Here is a 27695-nt window from a genome sequence, read left to right as displayed (position 1 = left end):
CGCCCTTCTAAAATTCCTCCAGCGCTGGGCATGCCCAGAACATATGGGTGTGATTTGCTGGGCTCCCTGAGCACCTAACACACCTGTCCTCACCCCCAAAGAACCGGCTCATCCTTGTCCCGGTCATGTGTGCCCTGTGCAGCACCTTAAACTGTATGAGGCTGAGCCTCACGGACAAAGAGGAAGAATTCACCCTCCCTAGGGCATCTGCCCACGTCCCCTCTTCGATCTCCTCTCCCAACTCCTCCTCCCACTTACCTTTCACCTCCACCACCGAGGCCTCCTCCTCCTCCTGGATTGGATTGGATTGGATTTGTTTATTGTCACGTGTACCGAGGTACAGTGAAAAGTATTTTTCTGCGAGCAGCTCAACAGATCATTAAGTACATGAGAAGAAAAGGGAATAAAAGAAAATACATAATAGGGCAACACAACATATACAATGTAACTACATAAGCACTGGCATCGGATGAAGCGTACAGGGGGGCAGTGTTAATGAGGTCAGTCCATAAGAGGGTCATTTAGGAGTCTGGTGACAGTGGGGAAGAAGCTGTTTTTGAGTCTATTCGTGCGTGTTCTCAAACTTCTGTATCTCCTGCCCGATGGAAGAAGTTGGAAGAGTGAGTAAGCCGAGTGGGAGGGATCTTTGATTATGCTGCCCGCTTTCCCCAGGCAGTGGGAGGTGTAGATGGGGTCAATGGATGGGAGGCATCACCTGGTAAGTTTCCGAGATCTTCCCCACTCCCACCCACCCCCCTGAGAGCACCCTGTCCTGTACTGTGTGTGGCAGTAGCCGCGGGAATTCCACCACCTGCCGTCTGGCAAACGCCCTTACCTGTAAGTACCTGAAGGTGTTCCCCGGGGGGAGCCCGTACTTCTCCTCCAGCTCACCCAAGCTCGCGAACCTCCCGTCCACAAACAGGTCCCCCACCCTCTCTCCTAATTGATCGGCACTTCAACATGATAGGCGGAGGCCCAGCAAGAAGAGAATTACTATCAACAGCAAACAAAGGCAGAGATCTTAAATCCTGTAGTACCAACTCTCAGGGAATGCTGCACTATCCACTTGCAGCAAAGTAACTAGTCAGTCACTGGATGGTCCCAGTGTCATAATCTGCAGACCAAACAAAAGTGTCCCTTTTTTTTAAAAAAGAGAAGCACAAGTAATAAGGAACTTAACAATAAAGAACATAGGAAACTTGCATAATTTTATTATGAGCATCTGTTAAATATCTCTACCCTGTTTCCTGCACTGCCCACAGATTGTGAAAGACTTCCAACATATCTTCATACACCTAATGCTTCTTCAGGGGTCATCTGGGCTGGATAAGACCACAGAAGAAAGGTAGACAGCCAGAATAATCATCTACAGACATTCCTACCTGCAGTTGGCCACTTCTCCCCAAAGGTGCAGGGGAACCTTTCCCAGATAGGACCCTTATTGAGTCCTTTGCCTCCATGGGATGGCAAGAATGTGTCCAGATGGAAGACAGGGGAAAAGAGATGGAGAGTATACAAATAAATCCCCCACGTGAAATCCTACTCTGCAGCATGAAATAGTGCTAAAAAGGATGGCAGCACTCCAGGTGGAGAAGCCATCAGGCACAGATGGGATGCATCTTAGATTGCTGGGAGAGGTAAGGGAGCACATTGCTGAGCTGTTGACAGGTTTTCCAGGCCTCTCTGAACACAGGATTAGTCCCGGCAGACCGGAGGATTGCAAATGTGTTTCAGAAAGGGACAAAGGATAATCCAGGAAACTACAGACCTGTCAACTTGACATCAATAGTGAAAAAACTGATGGAGGCCATAATGTGAGATGAGATAAATATATATACATTGAGGGAAAAATAAGTTATGACTAGACAGTCAACATGGCTTTGTCAAGGGCAAGTCATGTCTGACAAATTTAATTGAGTTCTTTGACGAGGTGACACAGATAGTGGATGAGGGTAATGCCGTGGATGTTATATATTTGGGCTTTCAGAAAGCATTTGAAATGGTGCCACATGGCAGATTGGTTAGCAAATTAAAAATGTTTGAGATTGATGTCTTGGCAGCATGGATTAGAAGTTGGCTAATAGGAAACAAAAGGTAGGTATAGATGGGCATTTCTCAAACTGGAGACAAGTTGAAAGTAGTGTTCCCCAGGGCTCAGTGTTGGGACCCTTGCTTTTTCTGATTCATATAAACGATTTAGAGGTGGGTGTTGAGGGCAAAATCTCTAAATTTTCAGATGAATACTAAGCTAAAGAGAATAATTAGTGAATTGTGAGGATGATGCTGAGCGACTTCTGAGGGACATTGACAAGTTGGCTAAATGGCAGTCACCTGGCAGATGAACTTCAATGCAGCGAAATGTGAGGTAATGCATTTTGGTAGAAGAAACATGGGGAGACAACATAGGCTCAATTGTACAACTTTGAGGGGAGTACAGGAGCAGAGGGACCTCGGGGATCAAGTGTATAGTTCTCTGAAAGTGGTCAGGCAAGTTGAAACAGTTGTTAAGAAGGCTTAAAGGATCCTTGGGTTTATAAATAGAGGCATATAGTATAAAAGCAAGGAAGTGATGCTACACCTCTACAAATCATTGGTTAGACCACATTTGGAGTATTGTGTTCAGTCTGGGCACCTTATTTAAGGAAGGATGTTAAAACCCTAGAGAGAGTGCAGAGGAGATTTACTAGAATTATACCAGGAATGAAGAATTTTAGATACAGGAAAGATTAGAGAAATTGGGCTTGTTCTCTTTGAAGCAGAGAAGATTAAGAGGTGACCAAAATTCAGAACAATTTTGACAGGGTAAAGAAGGATATTCTGTTTCCACAAGTTGGTATGACAGTGACTAGGGGCCACAATTTCAAGATGGTCAGCAAGAGAGCTAAGAGTGAGATGAGGAGAAACGTCTTTACTCAGAGTTGTTGGGGGTTGGAATGCGCTCCTGGGAGAGTGGTGGAGGTGGATTCCATTGGTTTCAAAATGTAGCTGGATACACATTTGAAAATGATTAATTTAGAGGGATGCAGAGATAGGGCTGGAGAATGGGATTAGCTGGGTTAATGGGCTGAATAGTCTTCTTCTGTACTGTAAATAACAAAGAATATAATAAGAGGGAATTTCTGAAAGAGACCTCAAGCTGTGGGGCACAAGTGCCTGAGAGAGATTTTAGGATCTCCCACTGATGAGAAATTCTGTACAAAAAGGAATATGTTCAGATAGGATTGCCCATATGGTTGAATTTCCTTGACACACTTCATGGAGACAGGACAAAGTGTGACTTTAACATCTTTGGCCGTCTTGGATGTCCTATCCAGACTGGCAATATCTTTAAACAAGGAGATATTAAGACTGATTAAAAACTTGGTCAAAGAAGTGGATTGTAAATGAAGAAAAAGAGCTGAAGAGGTTTAAGGTGAGCATTCCAAGCCTAGATTACTGAAGGCTTGACTGCCAATGGCAGGGCAAATGGTTGGGGACACACACAAGAGATCAGAGTTGGAGGAACATATAGTAATCAGCAAGTTGTGGGACAGGAGTAGGTTACAGAGATAGGAAAGGGTGAACATGAAGATGAGAATTTCACCTTTGAGCAATGGTGCTCAGGAACCAAAACGTCAGTGAGCATAGGGATCGTGGGTGTGGACATGGTGCATGATAAGATCCAGGCAGCTGATATTCGATGAGCTCAAGTGTATAGAAGTTGGAGGCTATGAGGCTAGAAGGGGAGTATTGGAATAGTTAAATTTGGAGGTGACAAATCATGGATGAGGTTTTCCATAGCACATGATGTGAGGCAGAATTGGAATCGAGTGATCTTAGGGAGGCGGAAGCAGGCAGTTATTTGTGATGGATGGGGGTTGGTTGCTTGACCTTTACCACCCGACTGCTCAGGGCCCCAACCTTTCCTGGTAAAACAATTTACTTGTTCTTCTTTCAATTGAATATATTGTCTTCACTGATCACGATGCAGTCTCGATACAGAGGAGAGCAAACAAACGTAGGTGAGGGGGATCACTTGCACCACTGAAGTCGCAAGCATGACTTTGAGCTGGTTGCCTATCATTATAATTCTCCATCCCACTCTGACCCCTCTGCTTCAGCTATCTATATTGTTCCAGCGAAACTCAGTAAGCTCAAGGAACAGCACTTCATCTTTTCAGAGGCACATTTTATTTTTGGTTAAGGATTCAGATGAACAGAAATGTTCACTTCCTGGATGCTAAACTCTTCAGGATCTGTAATTGCCTGGCACTAATTTTGACCTTTTGGTGAGCAGCAGATTTTGCTTATACTGTATTCTGTTGAAGTTTGCACTGAATTATTAAGTTTTAATAATTTGCTATAAAGAAGTCATGTGTAACCAAAATTTTAGCTTTACTTCTCACCCGAGATGCCAGACCTGCTGAGTTTTTCCAGCATTTTCTGTTTTTATTTCAGATTTCCAGCATCTGCGGTATTTAGCTTTTATTTTTAATAGCAATTTTTAAAAGTAGCAACCTTAAGCTAAGACTTGTTGACCAATATTGGATCACAACGTTCTGTTTTTTTTTCCAATGCTTGCTCCAATACATTTGAAGAATGAACTTAAATAAAAGTATTTTGAGAACTGCAATGCCTGTGTTGGTTTATTGAAAAAGAGAAACAAAATAAAGTTTGCTTTGATAAATACAATAGTGGAGCAAAAAAAATGTTCTTGGCAATTTGATACTTTGAATCGATGATAATTCACTCGAGAAAGCTTGGCTTGAGGAAGTGAGCTGCGGTGAGTTCCACGTGATTTGTTCCAAGTGGTGGGTGATGACAGAGTTAAAATAAACATCCTTGAATCAATCCTGTTTGGGTATTGGGTTTACAGCTACGTGGCAGAACTTGAATGAAAAACTATCTGGTGCAGAACTAAATATCTGGAGCAAGTGGCAAGCACAATGAAACCGACTCCTTAATCTTGGATATACCCATCCGCATTTTGCACTTGGGCATGAGAGATTTTGTTCTTGAAAGAGGGGGAAGTAGCTCATCAATGCTCAAAGGAGGAGCACGCTATGAAACCACACACGTGCACACAATGTAAAAGCACAAGGCTGTAATAAATCTCACCCATTTCAATGGCACTTGTCCAATTCATCCACGGGGCGCTTTTTGCTCGCTCGATCTTCCTGGGTTGCGCCGTGACTGCCGCTCCCATTGGCGCCGCGGTTCCCGGAAGTATCTGCACGTCCGTCAGACTTTCCCCAACCCGGGCAGGATCGGATCAGCGGCGAAGCTGCTGATACTACTCCACCGTTTAGCTCCCAATTTGGGACCGCAAGTAAGGAGAGTGGGCGTCTGGTTCGCAAAACCCGGATTAGGATTTGTTTCGCGATTGGATCTGTTGTTTTAAACCTGTCAATGGATTTTGTGTTCATTTTAAAGTCTTAAACTGCTGGTTCACTAACTCGCCCTCGCTCGGCATGATCAAGCCAGCGATTAGTTAGAGGACATTAAAAAACCCAAATGGGAAATGCAAAGTGATGGAAGTGGAGTTGGTGACCAGACTGTTTCTGAAGTCCACCTGCAGGAGGATGAGGAATTCCCATTGGTTGCCATGCCTAGGGTGGTTAGTCTTGCTGGTAAGTGATTCTGAACAGGGATGGAGGGGCATGCTGGCGGCAAAACCACGTTACCGTTTGACAAATTGCAACAGTTGGCCTGGACTTTTAGGTAATCATGACAGCAAAATTGCGGTTCATCGTTATTACCGTAAGTTTACAGCAACTTCGGATTTCTGCACATGCACAGAAATCCAGAAGTTCCTGTCGATGATGTTGCTTCTCCATTGTGTTCTCTGCTGGAATCCCGCAGACAGCTGACGAAAACTTGCTATTTTACATCTTAGCCTGGCTGTAAAAACGTTATGCCTTTTGAGCAATGCCAGAAGCCCATGTTGGAACCCCCACCACGAGCCTCTGGCCCACAGCTGTGACTGCTGGCCGTGCCCAGGAGACTCCAGGAATCTTTGTACTCTTTCATTGGATGTGGTCATCCCTGACAAGGCTAGCATTCGTTGCCTTGAGAAGGTGGTGGTGAGCTGCCATCTTGAACCACGATGTGGAGATGCCGGCGTTGGACTGGGGTGAGCACAGCACGAAGTCTTACAACACCAGGTTAAAGTTCAACAGGTTTGTTTCAAACACTAGCTTTCGGAGCACTGTTCCTTCCTCAGGTGAATTCAGGTGAGGAAGGAGCAGTGCTCCGAAAGCTAGTGTTTGAAACAAACCTGTTGGACTTTAACCTGTTCTTCTTACTGTTCTTGAACCACCGCAGTCCATTAAGTGTGGGTACCCCCACAGTACTGTTAGGAAGGGAGTTCAAGGATTTTGGTTCAGCGACAGTGAAGGAATGGCAGTGTAGTTCCAAGGCAGGATGGTGAATGGCTTGGAGGGAATTCTGTACCTGGTGGTGTTGCAATATGTCTGCTGCCCTCGTCTTTCTAGGTGGTGGATGTCGAGGGTATGGAAGGTAGGAGCCTTGGTACGTTGCTTTAGTGCATTTTGTATATAGTAGACACTGGTACCACTGTCTCGGCAATGGATGGAGTGAATGGTTAAAGTGGTGAATGGGGTGCTGCTCAAATGGGCTGCTTTGTCCTGGATGGTGTCAAGTTTAATGTTGGAGCTGCATTCCTGCAAGCAAGTGGATAGCATTCCATTGCAGTGCTGACATCTATCATGCAGTGTAGATAGTGGACAGGCTGTGGGGACTGAGGAGGTGAGTTAGTTCTGAGTGTCCCAGTGTCTGAGCTGCTCTCAAGGATTTGGCCTCTTCAGCCACCAGAAAAGGTGTGTCATGGTCACCCAGTGGTTAGCACTGTTGCTTCACAGCGCCAGGGTCCCAGGTTCGATTCCCGGCTTGGGTCACTGTCTGTGTGGAGTCTGCACGTTCTCCCTGTGTGTGTGTGTGTGGGTTTCCTCCGGGTGCTCCGGTTTCCTCCTCCAAGTCCCGAAAGACGTGCTTGTTAGGTGAATTGGACATTCTGAATTCTCCCTCCGTGTACCTGAGCCGGTGCCGGAATGTGGCGACTAAGGGATTTTCACAGTAACTTCATTGCAGTGTTAATGTAAGCCTACTTGTGACAATAATATAGAGTATTATTATTAATTTTTCTTTTCCTTGCTTTATTCTTTGTTTCTGTTTTTGTATCTAATTTGACTTTAATTTGCTCTTTTTCTCCTCATTCATTTCCTCTGTTTTGTTCTCTATCTGGAAATTTAAGTGGTGAAGTAGACAATTGAACCCAATGTTCAGGATGTTCTGCAGACAGTGAAGATAATCTTAATAATAATAATTTAAGAATAATAATGGATAATTCACAATAAATAATAGTTATTGTCACAAGTAGGCTTATATTAACACTGCAATGATGTTATTGTGAAAATCCCCTCGTCGCCACATTCTGGCGCCTGTACGGGTACACGGAGCGAGAATTCAGAATGTTCAAATTACCTAACAGTACATTTTAGTTTTGCTATTTAGCATGTTTGACTTGGCATTCTTTTCTGAAATGTATCAACTCACATTAAATTCATCTGACATCTATTTGCGAAATCCATTATTAGATCTATTATTCTTAAAGTTATGAATATACATACATACAAACAGACAAATTAGGAGCAGGGATAGGCCATTCGGCTCCTCGAGCCTGTTCTGCAATCCAGTAAGATCACAATTGATATGATTGTGTCCTTAACCTCACATTCTGCCTACCCCTGATAACCTTAGGTTCTTGATAAACAAGGGAATCAATTTACCTCTGCCTTAAAAATATTGAATGATCCTCCCTTCATTGTTCTCTGGGGAAGAGAGTTCCAAGATTCACGACCCTCTGAGAGGAAAACAATTCTTCTCTCCACCTTTAAATGGGAGACCCCTTATTTTCAAACTATGTCCCTTAGTTCCTAACTTCTCGCTGCAAGGGGAGCATCCGTTCAGCGTCCACCTTGTCAAGTCCCCTCAGGATCTTGTATGTTTCAATAAAATCACCTCTCAATCTTCTGAATTCTAGTAGATACAGGCCCAGCCTGTTCAACCTGTCCTCTTAAGATCACCAACCCTGTCCCCAGTATCAGTTGAGTGAACTTTCTTTGAACTGCTTTATATCCTTTCTTAAACATGGATATCACAACTAGTGACGGTACTCTGGTTGTGGTCTCACCAACACTCTGTACAACTGTAGCAAACATTCCTACTTTTATATTCCATTGCTCTTGCCATAAACAACAACATTCCATTTGCCTTCCACTGGCTGTACCTGCATACTAACTTTTTGTGATTCATGTACCAGGACACCAGATCCCTCTGTACCGTTAGAATTTGGCTTTTCTCTGCATTTAAATAACATACTGTCTTCCTGGCAGAGTGAACAAGTTCACATTTTCTCCCATTATACTCCCATCTGCTAAATCTTTGGCCACTCACTTAACCTATCTATGTCCCTTTGCAGACTCCTTATATCCTCCTGAGCAACCATGCATTCAGTCACTTTGTCCAAATCATTGATATAAATTGCAAATAGTTGAGGCCCCAGCACCGATCTTTGTAACACTCCTGTTGTCACATCGTGCCAGCCCAAAAAAGATCCATTTATCCCTACTTTCTGCTTCTCTAACCAATCCTCTATCCATGCTAATATCTTACTCTTACACCATGAGCTCTTAGTTTGCATAATAACCTTTAATGTGGCACCTTGTCGATGCCTTCTGGAAATCTAAGTACAGTACATCCTCATGTTCCCCTGTATTCACATTTCTTGTTACTTAAAGAACTCCAATAAATTAGTCAAACATGACTTTCCTCTCACAAAACCATGTTGATTCCACTTGATTGATTTGAGAGTGCCAGCTATAACCTCCTCAATAATCGATTCCAGCAATTTTCCTATGACCGATGTTAACCTAACTGGCCTGTAATTTCCAACTTTCTGTTTTCTTCCTTTCATAATCTTTATTATTGTCACAAGTAGGCTTACATTAACATTGCAATGAGGTTACTGTGAAAAGCCCCTAGTTGCCACACTCCGGCGCCTGTTTGGGTTCACTGAGGGAGAATTGAGAAGGTCCAATTCACCTAATAAGCACGTCTTTCGGGACTTGTGGGAGGAAACCGGAACACCTGGAGGAAACCCACGTAGGCACTGGGAGAACGTGCAAACTCTGCACAGACTAGATTATATAATTATTTACAGTGCAGAAGGAGGCCATTCAGCCCATCAAGTCTACAACGGCCAATGATAGAGCACCCTACCTAAGACCACACCTCCACCCTATCCCCGTAACCCAATAACCCCCACCTAACTTTTGGACACTAAGGGGCAATTTAGAGTGACCAATCCACCTAACTTGCACATCTTTGGACTGTGGGAGGAAACCGGAGCACCCGGAGGAAACCCACACAGACACTGGGAGAACGTGCAGACTCCACACAGACAGTGATCCAAGCCGGGAATTGAACCTAGGGTCTACAGTCTCACCAGCCATTTCCTTTAGGAGTCGAGAACAAAGTCCATCAGGACCTGGGGACTTCTCAGCTTTTAGTTCCAATAATTTTCTCATTACTCTTCCCCCTGGTGATTGCAGTTCTTTTAGAGTCCTCCCTGCCTTTCACCTCCTCATTCACAATTATTCCTGTAATTTACTTATAACCTTTACAGTGAAGATACATCCAAAATATCTGTTCAATTAATCCGTCATTTTCTTATTTTCCCTTATTAATTCCCATTTCCAACTTCAGAGGACCAACACTTGCCTTACTCCTTTCCGTTTTAAATACCTGCAGAATCTCTTGCTGTCTGTTTTTGTATTTCTGCTAGCTTTCTCTTGTACTGTAGTTTCTCCCTCCTTTTAGTCATATGTTGCCATTCTTTAGATTCTGTCCAATCTCCTGATGTGCCACTCATCTTTGCGGAATTACATGCTCTTTCTTTTAGTTTGATACTATCTTGAACTTCTTTATGGATGGCCTGTCCTTCCCTTCAAGTATTTCTTTCTCACTGAAATATATCTTTTCTGAGTATTCTGTTGAATCTTTAGACTAATAGTACAAAAGAAATAGATTGCCAATGCACATGGGTCTAATACAAGACCATCAGCGGTTTATTGAATAGGTCTTCACTGGACAAGGTTTGGCACTAGTCTCCCCCAAGGCTGGGAAAGTAGTCTATGGTGTTACGTGACCCTGTTCTTAATGACACATTGCATGCAACTACTGTAAAGTTCCAGGTGAACGACCTCTCGGAACCGAATGACTGTAAGAAAAAGCTCAAGTTTATTTTACCCACTATAATACACTCCTACCCCCATGCCCGGCCACACTTTGGGCTGGAGTATGTCTGTCCCATGAGGCCCTTGGCGTAAGGGTATCGCTCGGCCCCCTCATCTAGGGAGATCATTCTTGGGTGAGGGCACAGGGACTCTGAGGTTGCAGATGCCATGGCCTCTGGTCAGGTTATAACACCCCCCCCCCCCCCCCCCCCCCGCCCTGCCCCCCAAGGCCAACCATCTTCCACCTCAACGGCAGGAGGGGGGAGTTCCTTCGCCCGCTTTGCTTGGGGCTGTCTCTTGAATGTTGGCTGTTCTGGGCCCGAAGGGGTGTATCTAACCAGGGAGCGACGTTTGCGGGCCAAACGCCTGGGAGGTTCCACTGTGCTTGACCCAGTGGTTGCTACTGGATCCGTTTCAACCACAGTCGGTAAAAGTCTCCATGTCTGATTCTAGGTCGGATGAGTCGATCGCCGAGTTCATCCGCCTCACTGGGTATCACAGGTGGCTGCTCTGGAGGAAGGGACGCCACCTGTCATGGGGGCTTTAATCTGACCTCGAGGACCTGTAAGGCTCTGCTGTGGAGGCGGTCCATGTGCCTGTTTGATTCTTTTCCTTGTGCATTCCTTGTGGGCGGCACGGTAGCACAGTGGTTTGGACAGTTGCTTCACAGCTCCAGGGTCCCAGGTTCGATTCCTGGTTTGGGTCACTGTCTGTGTGGAGTCTGCATGTTCTCCCCGTATCTGCGTGGGTTTCCTTTGGTTGCTCCGGTTTCCTCCCACAAGACGCGAAAGATGTGCTGTCAGGTAATTTGGACATTCTGAATTTTCCCTCCGTGTACCCGTACAGGTGCCAGAATGTGGTGACCAGGGGCTTTTCACAATAACTTCATTGCAGTGTTAATGTAAACCTACTTGTGACACTAAAGATTATTATTATTGTTATTATACTCATACGAGAACAGTCCCGATCACCTTACTACTGTCCCTGGGATCCACAATGGTCCTTTGGCGAAATTTGAAACGTGGACCGCGTTGCCGCTTAAAAACTCCCTGATGGGTGTGGATCATTGAGTTCTGGTGTGTTCCTGCCGGTCGTGGACTTTTCCCCCAATGTCTGGCAGGACGAGGCTCACTGCGTGCACAGCCAATGACTCATTAACAATTCCAAGGGCAATACTGCGGTGGTGGCGTTTGCGTGGTCCGGTAATAGAAAAAGAAATGGGCTTGAATGGCCTCCGGGGAACCGGAGGTCTGTTTTCGCATGCCGAGCTTAAATGTCTGCACTGCCCGTTCGGCCAATCTGTTGGATGCTGGATGGTAAGGTGCAGTCTGAAGTTGTAAACCCCGTGGCCTCCGAATAACCCACATATGTAAAACATCCCTCCCCCCACTTTATTTCTAAGATCCAACGCAACTAACAACTAGTATTTCAGTTATTTACATTGATATACAAGTGTAGGGTTCATATTATTAGTGTAATAAAACAGTCAGTAAATTGGAGAATAAGGTGGGTGTCTATTTCTTAGTGCTTGTCTCCACACTTTTCAACTGAAGGTAATTGAAGAGATTGAGGCGAAGAAGAGATTTGATAGAGGTGTTCAAAATCATGAGGAGGCTGACCGAGCAGACGGGGAGAAACTGTACCTACTCATAAAATGTTCGAGAACGAGAGGACACTGTGTTAAAGTGATTTGGGGGAAAAAAAGCAAATGCAATGTGAGAAAAAGACTTTTTCATCCAGTGAGTGGTTCGGGTCTGGAATGCACTGCCTGAGGTGTGGTGGAGGCAGGTTCAATCGAGGCATTCAGGAGGGCATTTGATATTTATATTCAAATCAATGTGCAGGGAAAAAGCAGGAGAATGGCACTACGTCATAATGCTCCTTCAGAGATGCGGTGCAGACGTGATTAGCTGAATGGTCGTCTTCTGAACAGTAACAATTATATTATATAATTCTGAAATAACTTCTTGAATGTCTGCTACTGCATCTCCTACTGACCTATTCCTTAACCTCCCCGAGGGATTGGTCAGCCGACCCCCCCACGCAGTCTGAAGGGGCCTTCGATTGAGGCATCCCCAACTTTCCTGCTCGAGATCAAGAGTGAGACTTTTTTGGTTTACCGTCCTGTTATTTGGTGTCTAATAATTGAGAGCAAAGGCATGTATGTGGCCACTTGAGGGCCTTAATAGAGGCAGAGGTCCTGTCTACCCCAGTGTAAAATTGTGGGTGGGTGTCAGTGGGTGGGTGTCAGTGGGTGGGTGTCAGTGGGTGGGTGTCAGTGGGTGGGTGTCAGTGGGTGGGTGTCAGTGGGTGGGTGTCAGTGGGTGGGTGTCAGTGGGTGGGTGTCAGTGGGTGGGTGTCAGTGGGTGGGTGTCAGTGGGTGGGTGTCAGTGGGTGGGTGTCAGTGGGTGGGTGTCAGTGGGTGGGTGTCAGTGGGTGGGTGTCAGTGGGTGGGTGTCAGTGGGTGGGTGTCAGTGGGTGGGTGTCAGTGGGTGGGTGTCAGTGGGTGGGTGTCAGTGGGTGGGTGTCAGTGGGTGGGTGTCAGTGGGTGGGTGTGTCAGTGTGTGTGTGTGTCACAGTCTGGCCACGAAGTCTCAGTCGCACTAGCAACATGCACGTTTACATGTGTCTGTGGTCTGAAACTATGGATAGCGATGGTGGAAGCTCCAATGTTCTTTCTATCACTTAGCTGACCAGGATATACTTCCGCTCTTATCACCTGCCATTGGCGTATGTTGGAATGATTTGCCAGTTGGTACTCCGCCTATTTGAAAATATCCCTTTCACTTCTTCCATTATTTACACTTATTTCCTGAAAGAGCACTTTAGAATTTGTCACATATGACTTGTTTTTTACTTTTCTCTGCTGGCTGATCTTTAAAAACTAGTGTCCTTTTAATAATTTCACCGCATAATGCAGCTTCTGAACTCTTACTGATGCCCGGTTTATCCCTTTCTCCAATTTTGCATCGAGCAGTTACATTAACCGCCTGGCATGGGTAACATATCTAAGGTCTTGAACACAATGATTCACAGTGACACGTCAGTAAGGAAGTAATGAATTTTCAGAGGTGTTGCCCATCAGATAAAATGTTGAACATCCTGTTCAGGTATACACTAAAAAGATCCTCTGGCGTTAATCAATTAATATGAGTTCAGTTTATTTCTCTGTTAATTTCTAGTTGCCATGACTCATAAGTGACATTCAGGGCAGGGAGGCAGTGCAGCGAAGAGCTGCAACGCTGATTTCTAGCAGCAAAGTATTTAATGATGAGGGTGTTTCAGTCTTGATGGACATGTGAGAGGTGAATTTTCAGAGCTTTGTAAAATAATAAATGATTGTTAAAAGGTAGATTCAGTAGAAACTGTCCCCCTGGCGAACTAAGCAATTGAACACATGTCCCCAAAAGGCTGACTCCTCCCTTTTACGCTGCTGGCTATGGGATGTCTGAGAACAGGCTGAATGGTTTCTTTCTGCTTATTCCGCGAGGAAACTACCTACATTTCTGCAGCCAGAGTGGCCAAAGCATGACCGACTGCTCCGGGGGTAGAGGTTAGAATTTTGAACAGAAGCAACTTTCCTTTTTCATCCTGCTGGGAATTTCTATTTATTTTGATGTGAAAATTGACCATTTGACCCAGCCAGCCAATGTTGGCAGTCATCCATCACACAAGTATGGGCCTGTGGCGCAATGGATAACGCGTCTGACTACGAATCAGGAGATTCCAGGTTCGACACCTGGCTGGCTCGGAGTCCATAATTTAATGGGGCTGGTTTAGCACACTGGGCTAAATCGCTGGCTTTTCAAGCAGGCCAGCAGCACAGTTCAATTCCCATACCAGCCTCCCCAAACAAGCGCCGGAATGTGGCGACTAGGGGCTTTCCACAGTAACTTCATTGAAGCCTAGAACATAGAACATAGAACAATACAGCGCAGTACAGGCCCTTCGGCCCACGATGTTGCACCGAAACAAAAGCCATCTAACCTACACTATGCCATTATCATCCATATGTTTATCCAATAAACTTTTAAATGCCCTCAATGTTGGCGAGTTCACTACTGTAGCAGGTAGGGCATTCCACGGCCTCACTACTCTTTGCGTAAAGAACCTACCTCTGACCTCTGTCCTATATCTATTACCCCTCAGTTTAAAGTTATGTCCCCTCGTGCCAGCCATATCCATCCGCGGGAGAAGGCTCTCACTGTCCACCCTATCCAACCCCCTGATCATTTTGTATGCCTCTATTAAGTCTCCTCTTAACCTTCTTCTCTCCAACGAAAACAACCTCCAGTCCATCAGCCTTTCCTCATAAGATTTTCCCTCCATACCAGGCAACATCCTGGTAAATCTCCTCTGCACCCGCTCCAAAGCCTCCACGTCCTTCCTATAATGCGGTGACCAGAACTGTACGCAATACTCCAAATGCGGCCGTACCAGAGTTCTGTACAGCTGCAACATGACCTCCCGACTCCGGAACTCAATCCCTCTACCAATAAAGGCCAACACTCCATAGGCCTTCTTCACAACCCTATCAACCTGGGTGGCAACTTTCAGGGATCTATGTACATGGACACCTAGATCCCTCTGCTCATCCACACTTTCAAGAACTTTACCATTAGCCAAATATTCCGCATTCCTGTTATTCCTTCCAAAGTGAATCACCTCACACTTCTCTACATTAAACTCCATTTGCCACCTCTCAGCCCAGCTCTGCAGCTTATCTATATCCCTCTGTAACCTGCTACATCCTTCCACACTATCGACAACACCACCGACTTTAGTATCGTCTGCAAATTTACTCACCCACCCTTCTGCGCCTTCCTCTAGGTCATTGATAAAAATGACAAACAGCAACGGCCCCAGAACAGATCCTTGTGGTACTCCACTTGTGACTGTACTCCATTCTGAACATTTCCCATCAACCACCACCCTCTGTCTTCTTTCAGCTAGCCAATTTCTGATCCACATCTCCAAATCGCCCTCAATCCCCAGCCTCTGTATTTTTTGCAATAGCCTACCGTGGGGAACCTTATCAAACGCTTTTCTGGAATCCATATACACCACATCAACTGCTCTACCCTCGTCTACCTGTTCAGTCACCTTCTCAAAGAACTCTATAAGGTTTGTGAGGCATGACCTACCCTTCACAAAGCCATGCTGACTATCCCTGATCATATTATTCCTATCTAGATGATTTTAAATCTTGTCTCTTATAATCCCCTCCAAGACTTTACCCACTACAGATGTGAGGCTCACCGGTCTATAGTTGCCGGGGTTGTCTCTGCTCCCCTTTTTGAACAAAGGGACCACATTTGCTGTCCTCCAGTCCTCTGGCACTATTCCTGTAGCCAATGATGACATAAAAATCAAAGCCAAAGGTCCAGCAACCTCTTCCCTGGCCTCCCAGAGAATCCTAGGATAAATCCCATCAGGTCCCGGGGACTTATCTATTTTCAGCCTGTCCAGAATTGCCAACACCTCTTCCCTACGTACCTCAATGCCATCTATTCTATTAGCCTGGGGCTCAGCATTCTCCTCCACAACATTATCTTTTTCCTGAGTGAATACTGACGAAAAATATTCATTTAGTATCTCGCCTATCTCTTCAGACTCCACACACAACTTCCCATCCCTGTCCTTGACTGGTCCTACTCTTTCCCTAGTCATTCGCTTATTCCTGACATACCTATAGAAAGCTTTTGGGTTTTCCTTGATCCTTCCTGCCAAATACTTCTCATGTCCCCTCCTTGCTCGTCTTAGCTCTCTCTTTAGATCCTTCCTCGCTGCCTTGTAACTATCCATCGCCCCAACCGAAACTTCACACCTCATCTTCACATAGGCCTCCTTCTTCCTCTTAACAAGAGATTCCACTTCCTTGGTAAACCACGGTTCCCTCGCTCGACGCCTTCCTCCCTGTCTGACCTGTACATACTTATCAAGAACACGCAGTAGCTGATCCTTGAACAAGCCCCACTTATCCAGTGTGCCCAACACTTGCAGCCTACTTCTCCACCTTATCCCCCCCAAGTCACGTCTAATGGCATCATAATTGCCCGTCCCCCAGCTATAACTCTTGCCCTGCGGTGTATACTTATCCCTTTCCATCATTAACGTAAACGTCACCGAATTGTGGTCACTGTCCCCAAAGTGCTCTCCTACCTCCAAATCCAACACCTGGCCTGGTTCATTACCCAAAACCAAATCCAACGTGGCCTCGCCTCTTGTTGGCCTGTCAACATATTGTTTCAGGAAACCCTCCTGCACACACTGTACAAAAAACGACCCATTTATTGTACTCGAACTATATCTTTTCCAGTCAATATTTGGAAAGTTAAAGTCTCCCATAATAACTACCCTGTTACTTTCGCTCATATCCTGAATCATCTTCACCATCCTTTCCTCTACATCCCTAGAACTATTAGGAGGCCTATAAAAAAACTCCCAACAGGGTGACCTCTCCTTTCCTGTTTCTAACTTCAGCCCATACTACCTCGGAAGAAGAGTCGCCATCTAGCATCCTCTCCGCCACCGTAATACTGCTCTTGACTAGCAGCGCCACACCTCCCCCTCTTTTGCCTCCTTCTCTGAGCTTACTAAAACACCTAAACCCCGGAACCTGCAACATCCATTCCTGTCCCTGCTCTATCCATGTCTCCGAAATGGCCACAACATCGAAGTCCCAGGTACCAACCCATGCTGCCAGTTCCCCTACCTTGTTTCGTATACTCCTGGCATTGAAGTAGACACACTTCAAACTACCTACCTGAACACTGGCCCCCTCCTGCGACGTCAAATCTGTGCTCCTGACCTCTATACTCTCATTCTCCCTTACCCTAAAACTACAATCCAGGTTCCCATGCCCCTGCTGCATTAGTTTAAACCCCCCCAAAGAGCACTAACAAATCTCCCCCCCAGGATATTTGTGCCCCTCAGGTTCAGATGTAGACCATCCTGTCTGTAGAGGTCCCACCTTCCCCAGAAAGAGCCCCAGTTATCCAAAAATCTGAATCCCTCCCGCCTGCACCATCCCTGTAGCCACGTGTTTAAATGCTCTCTCTCCCTATTCCTCATCTCACTATCACGTGGCACGGGCAACAACCCAGAGATAACAACTCTGTTTGTTCTAGTTCTGAGCTTCCATCCTAGCTCCCTGAAAGCCTGCCTGACATCCTTGTCCCCTTTCCTACCTATGTCGTTAGTGCCAATGTGGACCACGACTTGGGGCTGCTCCCCCTCCCCCCTAAGGACCCGGAAAACACGATCCGAGACATCACGTACCCTTGCACCTGGGAGGCAACATACCAAACGTGAGTCTCTCACGCTCCCATAAAATCTCCTATCTGTGCCCCTGACTATAGAGTCCCCAATTACTAATGCTCTGCTCCTCTTCCCCCCTTCCCTTCTGAGCAACAGGGACAGACTCCGTGCCAGAGGCCCGTACCCCATGGCTTACCCCTGGTAAGTCCCCCCCCCCCCCCCCCCCCCCCCCCCCCCACAAGTATCCAAAGCGGTATACTTGTTTCTCAGGGGAACGACCGCAGGGGATCCCTGCACTGACTACTTCTTCCCAGTCCCTCTTACAGTTACCCACCTATCTCCAATCTTTGGTGTAACTAATTCCCTGAAGCTGCTATCTATGACCCCTTCTGCCTCCCGAATGATCCGAAGTTCTTCCAACTCCAGCTCCAGTTCCCTAACTCGGTCTTGGAGGAGCTGGAGATGGCAGCACTTCCTGCAGGTAAAATCAGCAGGGACACTAACTGCATCCCTCACCTCAAACATCCTGCAGGAGGAACATTGCACTCCCTTCCCTGCCATTCCTCTAACTTTCTACCAAGATCTGGCTAACAACTAAATTAAATTTTTATAAAAAAGAATAATAATATAATAAAATATGGTACTTACCTCAGACCAATGGGTTTTATTATTAGGTTAGAGGAGGAGGGTGGGTGGGAGACACTACACGTGTAGTGTCTCGGGTTTCCTCTCCACCAGAATTTATTGGTGAGGGTCTTCCCAGACGTCCGCGGGTCGACTTCCTGTTCCCGCCTAAAAAACTAATTTTAAAAAAAAAAGAAAAATTCTCAGCTCCTGCTGAAATTGACTGACCAGCCAGCTCCACTCCCGCCAAAATCGACTGGCCTGCCCCTGCAAAGACAAGTGCTTTTAAAGGTTGACTTACCTCCCAGCAACCTCCTTCCGCAATGCTCCCGCTGAAACTGACTCACCAGCTGTTCTCACGCCAAAATCGACTACTCGTGACAATAAGTACATTTTCAATAAATGATCCTAATCATTACCCACCCTGTTGCCATATCCTTTCAGTCCTGTTTTCTTCATCTACCGAACCAATGTGCTTTTGAATGTTGACATGTTTCTGCCTCGACCAGCAAACCTGGAAGTGAATTCCACAGCCTCCTAATTCTGAGTTGGATTTTCGTGGAGCTCTGGATTCGTTGTAGTGGGTGAATGGGCATGGAAGTCCCATAGGTTGACATGGTATCATGAAGGGTCCATGGGGTTGGTTGGGAGTATACTTTGGTGTGGGGCTTCGTAAGGGTTGGTTGGGGCGTGGGGTGGCACAGATGTAGCAAAGGCTGGCGGGTTTTTCTGGTATAACTGGGGCAAAGTCCCCCAGCACTGAGGTGGACCTCCTAAACAGCCCATCTCTGCAGCCGGCAGCTCCTGTGGCAACCTTGGAAACTCTTCCTAGGTGAGGTGGCCCAACTGTAACTTGCATCCTTCCCCACAGAATGAAAATCCTGTCCTTCCTTGCACTTTCTCCTGAAACGGGCGGGACGAACTGGGAATTTTACTGACTTGCGCAACCCACCTCGAGATCAACCCTTCTGTGCGCAAATAGGTTTGTATTACTTTCTGTATTAAATCTCTTACATTTAATACAGAAAGTTTTGGGAATTGACCCAAAATCCCATGGCAAATGGGAACATATATTACAGTGACATTTAAAGAGAAAAATAATATTATGTATTTTCATGTTATTCTGTGCCCTGAGCAACACAGGATGCATATTATTCCCTGGTCTTGGGGGTGGAGGTGAACCTGAAGCATAAAAGTCTGTTTCTATAATCCAATTGTTTGTAGAACTAGATTGTGTGAACTGGTGCAAGAAGGAAACAATGGACAGAATTCTGCCAAAAAATGACTCTGGACGTGATTTTCCGGCTTTGCTCTCACTGAGCGAAACGTGGCTGGTGAGTAGTGGGAGAGGCTGAAAATGCGAACCATGCCAGCTGCCAAACAGCTTGCGATGCAACATTGCTGCCCCAGTGCTTGGCAGGGTGTGGGGTACCCTTGGCTGGTGAGGGTAAGGGTGGGGGGGGGCGCAACCACGTGCGGCTCCACGATGCCAACCCCTGGATCGTATGTACCCATTCCGGGGGCAGCCCTTGTCCCTGCCCGTCTGCTCCACCGACCACCCATAACCCCGACCGACTGCTGAGGCCTCTGGCAGTGCGGCTGAAGGCTATTGCTAATAGGGAATTGGCAATTGTAGTCAAGTAAGCGTTTCACACAACCCAAGTCAATTCCCCTGAATGGACGGGCCATGTAGCATATGGGAGTCTTTGCTAAGCACCCCAATCAGACCGTGATGCCACACTGTGCCTGAACACTGCGAGAGGCAACACCACGGATGCGTCAGCCAACATCCGAACAACCAGGACATGTGCGGGAGAGGAGGGATCAATGGGGGAATGGAGGGTCCCGGGATGGGAGCCACCGCTTTTGTCAGTCCAGCACCCTCTCCCAATTCCTTAGAGATATTGAACGCTATGGACTGTATTTTGAACCCACAGCACAGTTGTGCTGCTGGTAGGCTGGGCAGCCAGATGTCGGAGACGGCGGCATCAGCAGTGTCTCCAGAGGCCCAAGGCGGCGGCGGCCCATGTGCAGGGACCCCCCCCAACACCCTGAGGGCCCGGCCGACCATCAGGCTTGGGAGGGATCCAGGGGGGGAGGCCCGCGATGGCCCAGCGTGCACAGGTGTCACAGGTTTTTTGAACAGATGACTGACGGTGCGTGTCGCAGGAGCCTCCGCCTCAACATGGAGACGATGCAGCATCTGTGTCATGTCCTCACGGACTTGGCACCACATGGAGGAGGAGGACATCTGCTCTCTGTGGTCTTCAAGGTTACCGCAGCCCTGACCGTTTAAGTCTTGGGATCATTCCAGGGCTTGAGCGGGGACCTGTGTGGCATCTCGCAGGCCACAACCCACTGGTGCATCCGACAGGTCACGAATGCCCTGTATGACCAGGTGGAAGACTATGTCAACTATGACATGGATCAAGCTCAAAATGCCTGGGCAGCAGGACTCTTGCCATCGTCGGGATGGCACAGGTCCAGGGGCTGAGAAACTGCACACATGTCACCTTGCGTTCACTGAGTCTTCTGGGTCTGCTCTACGTTAACACAAAGGTGTTCCACTCCCTTAACATAAAGCTCGTGTGACCGCCACATGAAGATCATGCACTTGTGTGTACGCTTCCCAGGGAGTGTGCACGACAGCTACATCCTGGGGCAGTCAGACATCCCTGGCCTCTTCGAGGAGCAACCAAGAATGGGCTCTTGGGGATACCCGCTGAGGACCTGGCAGTACGGAGGCCGGTGACCGAAGGGGAGACCCGGTACAACGAGGCCCAAGTGGCCACCACGGAGGCCCTCCTACTCGCTCGCTTTACTTAGGACGTGGCCTGGTCCGTAATTGCTACCCTCCCCCTTGCCCACCCCCCAGTTCTTGCTCACACCCCTGACTTGCATGTGGTGTGCCGGGGTTGGGAGGTGGGGAAATGCCTGGGGAGATGGGCCAAGGGTTTGGATGTCGGCCCACATTGCAGAAGAAATTGACAGACATACTGGTTGTGGTGAAGGGTTTTTAATGTTTCACAAGTGTCTTAACAGCACCCCACTCTTCCGATGCTGTTGTCCCACTCTCTCTCTTCCCCCCCCCCCCCTCAGGTGCCCTCAGTGATCCTCAACATGTTTAGCCTTCCGTGTTCTACTGCTACGTCTAGGTGTGTCCCTAGTATGCATATCAGAGGTGGAGGCAGCCAGCTGCTTATCATGTCCCGTGGCCTTCGATGCCCCTGGCGGATGTCCTCTGGGACTGAAGGCCCCCACGCACTTGTCAGCGGCACATGCACAGCCGTGCCGCCCTGTCCCTTGTCCTGACTGCGGGACGTGGCCTCCTCAGAGGGTGGAATTCGGAGCTGGTGGCCTCTATCCCCATTCCCCCAGGGTCTGGGTTGGCACCCAGCACCCTCTCTTCCCGCTCGCTGCCCATAGGGCACTAGGGCTGACCTCTGGATGGAGGGGAGCTGGTTCAAGCCCCGGCTGCCCCTGCGATTTGGCTCTGCCAGTCCTGGCGATTCCCCGATATCTGCACTATGGTGTCAACTCCCTCGGCAATGGTCCTCCGTGATTAGGCCATGCTCTCCAGTGCCTCGGCAATCCCCACCTGCGACTGGGTCAGCTTCACAGTGCCTCGGTCATGTCCATCTGAGAGTGGAACATGTCCTCCATCAAGGTCAGCCTGGTACTGAGTCACGTCCCCCAGTGCGTTGGACATTCTGCCGAGACCCTCAGCCATGGCTGTCACCAGCTGCGCGATGCCTTGGGCACCTTCACTAATGGTGCCGTGTCATGCATCAGGCTCTCCACTGCGGTCACCACCCCAGCAGTGTTGGCCTCGGTGCCACGCATTGCCAACAACATCTCATGCGTGCATAGCCTCCGGGACTCCTTCAGTCGGCTATGGAACTGCTGGAGTGTTGCTAACATCTCCCACTGAATGTCCAGCCGCTCCCTCATGTCTCCATCAGCTCCAGTATAGCATGTTCCATAGGCTTAGCATCTGCTGGAACCCAGCTGGATCCTGGCATCCAGTAGCCCTCTGACAGCTGTCTCGCCTGGGGGTTACTGCCTCCACCTGATCTGCATCAGCAACTGTGTGGTACTCACCAGATTGTGCCCCAGAAGCCTGATCATTAACATTGCCCACCAAGATGCGTGTCTCTACACTGGGTGGAGGGTGGGGATGACGGCTGTGATGCATCAATTGTGGAATCCTCCAAACTCGCCTCTGAGGCGGTCTCATGGGAGGCAGGGGAGGGGGCCACCCCGGATGGGCCGGCACCGTCGGCTGCGGGAGAATGGACATGTGGTCAGCAGGAGGGATGGGTCAGCGGTGTGTATGGAATTAACAACTCACGTGTGACAGGTCCTCCGAGTGGAACCCGTTGGATCCTCGCTTCGGTGGCACCTTGCAGCCTCTGCGTTGGTGACCAAGGTGTGAGCACCTTGCAGCCTCTGCGTTCTCGGCCATCCCAGTCTCCTCCGGGGCCCATTCCTCGAAGGTCGTGAGGATTCTTATGTCCAGCGTCCCTCCACCAGTCTGGGCCCTCTCCCGGCGGTTGTGGGAGAGCTTCTCCTGTGGAGACACCGAGAGGGCAGTGTTAGCCACACGTGTGGTTCACAATGGTTGGGGGTGCTGATGAAGGAAGGGGCGAGGTTTGATGGGAGAGAAGGCTGAAGGGAGTGTTTGGGGGCGCATGCAAGGCTGGAAGGGGTGGATGCTCGCATAGGAGCGGGAAGGTCTTGGGGGTGGGTCATTGGTATCAACTCACCTCTGCTGCCCGTGTAGGCCGTTGACCTTCTTGCGGCACTGGAGGCCAGTCCTCCTGGTCACGCTTCCTGAGATGATGACCACTGCCACTTCGTCCAAGGCGGCACTGGCTGCCCTGTGGCTCATTCACCGGGACCCTCACGGTCCCTTGGAGTATTGTAAGCAGTTCTGGGGCACAAAACTAAGGAACAATGTGCTGGCCTTGGAAAGGGTCCAGAGGAGGTTCACAAGAATGATCCCTGGAATGAAGAGCTTGTCGTATGAGGAACGGTTGAAGACTCTGGGTCTGTACTCGTGTTGGAGTTTAGAAGGATGAGGGTGGATCTTATTGAAACATACAGGAATATGCAAGGCCTGGATAGAGTGGACGTGGAGAGGATGTTCCCAGTAGTAGGAAAAATTTGAACCAAAGGACACAATCTCAGACTAAAGGGACGATCCTTTAAAACATAGATGGGGAGGCATTTCTTCAGCTAGAGGGTGGGGAATCTGTGCAACTTTTTACCGCAGAAGGTTGTGGGGGCCAATTTATCACTGAGTGTCTTTAAGACCGAGATAGATAGATTCTTGAGTAATCAGGTTATGGGGAAAAGGCAGGAAAATGGGGATGAGAAAAATATCAGCCATGATTAAATGGCGGGGCAGACTCGATGGGCCGAGTGGCCTAATCCCTATGTCTTATCGGAACAGGACATCCCTCCTGGACTCGACCGTATCTAGGAGCCTTCCCAGTTCCATGGGGCCTCGTTAAGTGGACCAGGTAACGTTGAATAGCATTCCCGTTGGTGCCCTTGTGGGCTCCACCCTGGCTCTGCCCCCTTGAGGGGAGGTATAAAGAGCAGCTGCCCTGTAGGCGGCTCTCATAGCAGAGCAGTCGCAGGCAGGCACTGTCCTAGTTGACTAAAGCTTCTTTCACTTCTATTCTCTGTCTCGAGTGAATTGATGGTCGCATCAGCGCCCAAGGTCTCATTTCAGGGAGCAAAGCCGGAGCGAGGGCATGATTGTAATCACAAAGAAACCCACACCCGTCCTCCTGGGGTGTGGTGGTGGTGGGGAAACAGGAAGAATCCAGCTTGCAACTGGCCAAGCATATTTAAATGCTTATTTAAATAGATTAATCTGGTTCACTCCCAATGAGGGCGTGAACCAGATTAAATCAGTTGCAGCAGACTGGGGTATCGCGCTCTGTTCAGCGCCCGGACTGAACCACATTTAGGTGCTCACCCGCTATTCTCCCTGCACAGCTGGGCCACTCAGTGACTTGGCCCCCACAAGGCGGCCAGAGAATCGCCCCAACATTTATTTAAAGATGTTGGGCGGGATTCTGTGATCCTGAGGCTAAGTGTTGACGCCGTCGGAAACGCTGTCACGTTTCTCGATGGCGTCAACACGACCTCAGGATCAGCAATTCTGGCCCCTACAGGGGCCAGCACGACACTGGAGCGGTTCACGCCGCTCCAGCTGCTGATCCTGTCGTGAACTGGGCATCACGGGATCCGCGCATGTGCAGTGTCACCGGCATGCGCAGTGGCTCCCTTCAATGCGCCGGCCCCGACGCAACATGGCGCAGGACTACATGGGACGGCACAGAAGAAAGGAGGCCCCCAGCCAGAGAGGCCGGTCCGCCGATCGGTGGGCCCCGATCGCGGGCCAGGCCACATCGGAGGCCCCCCACCCCCGGGATCAGAACCCCCCCCCCCCCTCCCACCCACAGGCTGCCACCCGACCCTTCCACGCCGAATTCCCACCGGCTGAGAGCAGGTGTGGACGGCGCTGGCGGCACTCGGATTTTTTACAACGGCCGCTCGGTCCATCCCGGGCCGAGAATCGGCGTGGGAGGGGGCCCACGTAGAGTGGCCCCCGACCGGTGCCGCGCCAACCACACTGGCGCCAATGCCGCCGATTCTCCGCTCTGTGGAGAATTGCGTGCCAGCGTTGGGGCGGCGTGGTGGATTTGTGCTGGTCGCGGGGATTGCCCGGCCTCGAGCTGAGAGAATCCCGCCCGTTATGACCAGGTGAGAAGGAGTGAACTGGCACCCCTCTATTCAACCTCCTCCATTGTTTGCAACAAAGATTGAAGTTTCTTTTCCAGAGGTTATGCCTTTTTCTAAATTAGAATGTATTGAACTATTTCAGCTGCGAGAAATATGACCCAATCAAACAAGGTTTGATTGAGCAAAATTATTAACCTCTAAACCTTAAAAAAAAAAAAGAAGAAAATGTAATGTCAAACTCTTTTGCATTCATTTGGACCCACGCTCTCTTTCTCACACACACGCACACATCAGGAATAAGAGGAGTTGGAGTCCAAATAAAAAAAAATCTAAAACATACAGTTATGTGTCCTTTGATTGACCTGAAATTGTAGATCTTAAAACATTGCAGTCAATTTGGGTTAGTTGGTTTCTTGGATGCGGTCAGATGTAGAAGATGTTGCAATTTTGTGAGATCTTCATTTGCTGGTAGATGTCTAGCATAGTTGGCTTATCGAACCTAGCCACACACTTGTCCCATGGGAGAGAGCGCAACATTCAGTCTGTTTCCTCTTGATACTATTAGTGTCACTGCAATCTCACTCGCGGCTCGGCAGTCTTGCCGTGAAATACTTCATCCATTGTGTATTCCCAAGAGATTTTGGGTATGTCTGTCTGTGGCAGCTGTTATTTCAACATCAGTTGCTTTGCATTTTGCATGTCTCTTCCTTAGTCAGCTATGGGTTTTGATAGGTACCCTTAATATAAGAGATGTTTCTCTTCATGCTCCCTTGACAGTGATTTATTTGTTTCTCACCTTCACATTGGAATGTGGCCTTGCATTTTTAAGAAGTTTGCTCTATCTCCGTTCAAATGACTATATTTCCAGTTAGTTAAAAGTTGAAAAATATATATTTTCAAAAAAAGTAAAGGGGCAAAGGCTTGTAACAAATGCCATTTGCAGTAGTTTTGCCATTTGCAGTAGTTTTGCCATTTGCAGTAGTTTTGCCATTTGTAGTAGTTTTGCCATTTGCAGTAGTTTTGCAACAGTATAACGGGGCAGATGCTGCTAAATGCAACAAGTGAATTTTCTCCCCCTGCTGGAATCAAGTGTTTCAGGGAAGTGCTGGAAATAGCTAGCTTCAGCAACTTCAGTTGAAGCTGTGCCGATATCTGGGTTATCAGAAACCAGAGCACCATAACTGGTGGCTCTGAAGCTCACAAAGAATCTGTAAATTTATATCAAGTAAAATGTGTAATTAAGTTACAGCTTTCCCAAAAACGTGACTCACCTGTTGAAGGAGCAAACGCTCCGAAAGCTAGTGATTGCAAACCAACCTGTTGGACTTTAACCTGGTGTTGTAAGACTTCTTGCTGTGCTCACCCCAGTCCAACGCCGGCAACTCCTCACCAAAAAAGTCTGATTGCTAAACTTCAGAATTTGTTAGTTACAGAAAAGCAACAATGCCAGGATTAGCACTCATCTGATTTAAGTTTTTCTTGGTATTTTTCTCAGTGTTATTTTCTTGATGTATCTAGTTAGCTGATCAGAAAATACTAAAAGGCCATTTCAGATGATATACGCATGAGATAATTAAATAGTCTAAAATTACTAATGTTTTTAATTTAAAAAATAAACGATATTCATGCTGTTCAGTTGCTGAATTTAATAGAAATTTGTATTTTATGAATTATTTTCCAGATGCCAATACCTTTACTCAGTATAAATACAACACGAACTACCTCTGTTTTGCAATCTTCAACAGACAGACAGCACAATGATTTCATCCGGTTTATTAATGCAACTGACTTGGTAGTGGCTGACTACAAACTTTCCATTGAATATTTATGTTCTGAGCCCAGTACTGTTCGTGTGGAGGTGATAGTTTCAACCGATGTTAAAACTGGAATCACAATTTACAAGAAAAGATGGAAATGTGAGAAACATCTTCATATCTTGAGAATTCGGACTCTGTGGGTGAGATTTCCCAGCATCATGTTGTACAGAGCCGATTATTTGATTCAACGTTCTATTGTCATAAATAATGTAATTTTAAGAGCTTGGATTGTAAATACTGATTTTGAAGCTCACAAGAATCGCAATACGGCTGTTTATGAACAAGCTACAACTAGAACCTACAAATTACTGAAGACATTAAGCCCTTTTGAACGGCCTTACAAAGATCATCAAGAATGCCTTCAGTGGGACAAAGAGAAGATACAGGCAATAAAAGATAAGCAAATACACCGATGTTTGCTTGAAAACGGTACGTCTTTTATTTCCCTTAACTGAAGTAGAAATGTCAATATTTCCCATTTGTCCCACTGTGCTTGTGCTGCAGTGGGCTCTGCATAAACATTGGCTGTTCTAGCTTAATTTCTTTGGGTTATTTCCCCAAGTGCTTTATTAAATTCTCTCAGATTTAGAGATGCGCTCAGCCTCAATAACTTCTTGTGGTAATACAGTTAAATGAACAAATATAGAAATTAAATTATTCCCAATACTAGCAAAAATGGGATGAGCCCTTTAAGTAGGCAGTAATTGCCCACTGAATGGCCTTAATTTATGTCGAGGTAAGCAGCTGTCCATAAGCCTTCCTGCCTGCTCTTGGGTGGAGACAGGAAGGTAGCAGGGTCCCCACTGCAATATAAGGGTCAGGCACTATGGGGTTAATGATGGACTGAGTACAGTACCGCCCATACAGTGATGTAAGAGAACACATAACCTGCACCTAGGGTTCAGTCTAGCATTGAACAGAGCCATGTGCACAAGCCACA

The 27695-nt window shown here is 47.5% G+C and overlaps 1 protein-coding gene and 1 non-coding gene across 4 annotated transcripts in view; both read left to right on the top strand.

Annotated features, from left to right (window-relative positions):
* Positions 1-5437: 5437 nt before the first annotated feature.
* The window catches only part of LOC140408803 (protein sel-1 homolog 3-like), a 142170-nt gene continuing 119912 nt past the window's right edge, over positions 5438-27695 (top strand). For all 3 annotated transcript variants that reach the window (XM_072496521.1, XM_072496520.1, XM_072496522.1), the window contains exons 1-2: positions 5438-5609; positions 26620-27184. In XM_072496521.1, the coding sequence (XP_072352622.1) occupies positions 5511-5609; positions 26620-27184 (664 nt within the window). In that variant the 5' untranslated portion in view covers positions 5438-5510. The remainder of the gene's footprint in view (positions 5610-26619; positions 27185-27695) is intronic.
* Positions 13974-14046, top strand: trnar-acg (transfer RNA arginine (anticodon ACG)). Its single transcript has one exon. It is a non-coding gene; the product is annotated as a tRNA-Arg (tRNA).

Source organism: Scyliorhinus torazame, chromosome 3 (genome assembly GCF_047496885.1).
Source record: "Scyliorhinus torazame isolate Kashiwa2021f chromosome 3, sScyTor2.1, whole genome shotgun sequence".
In the NCBI taxonomy this organism is placed as follows: Eukaryota; Metazoa; Chordata; class Chondrichthyes; order Carcharhiniformes; family Scyliorhinidae; genus Scyliorhinus; species Scyliorhinus torazame.
The sequence above is the reverse complement of the archived record's forward strand: the minus strand, read 5'-3'. Positions and strand labels throughout refer to the sequence as shown.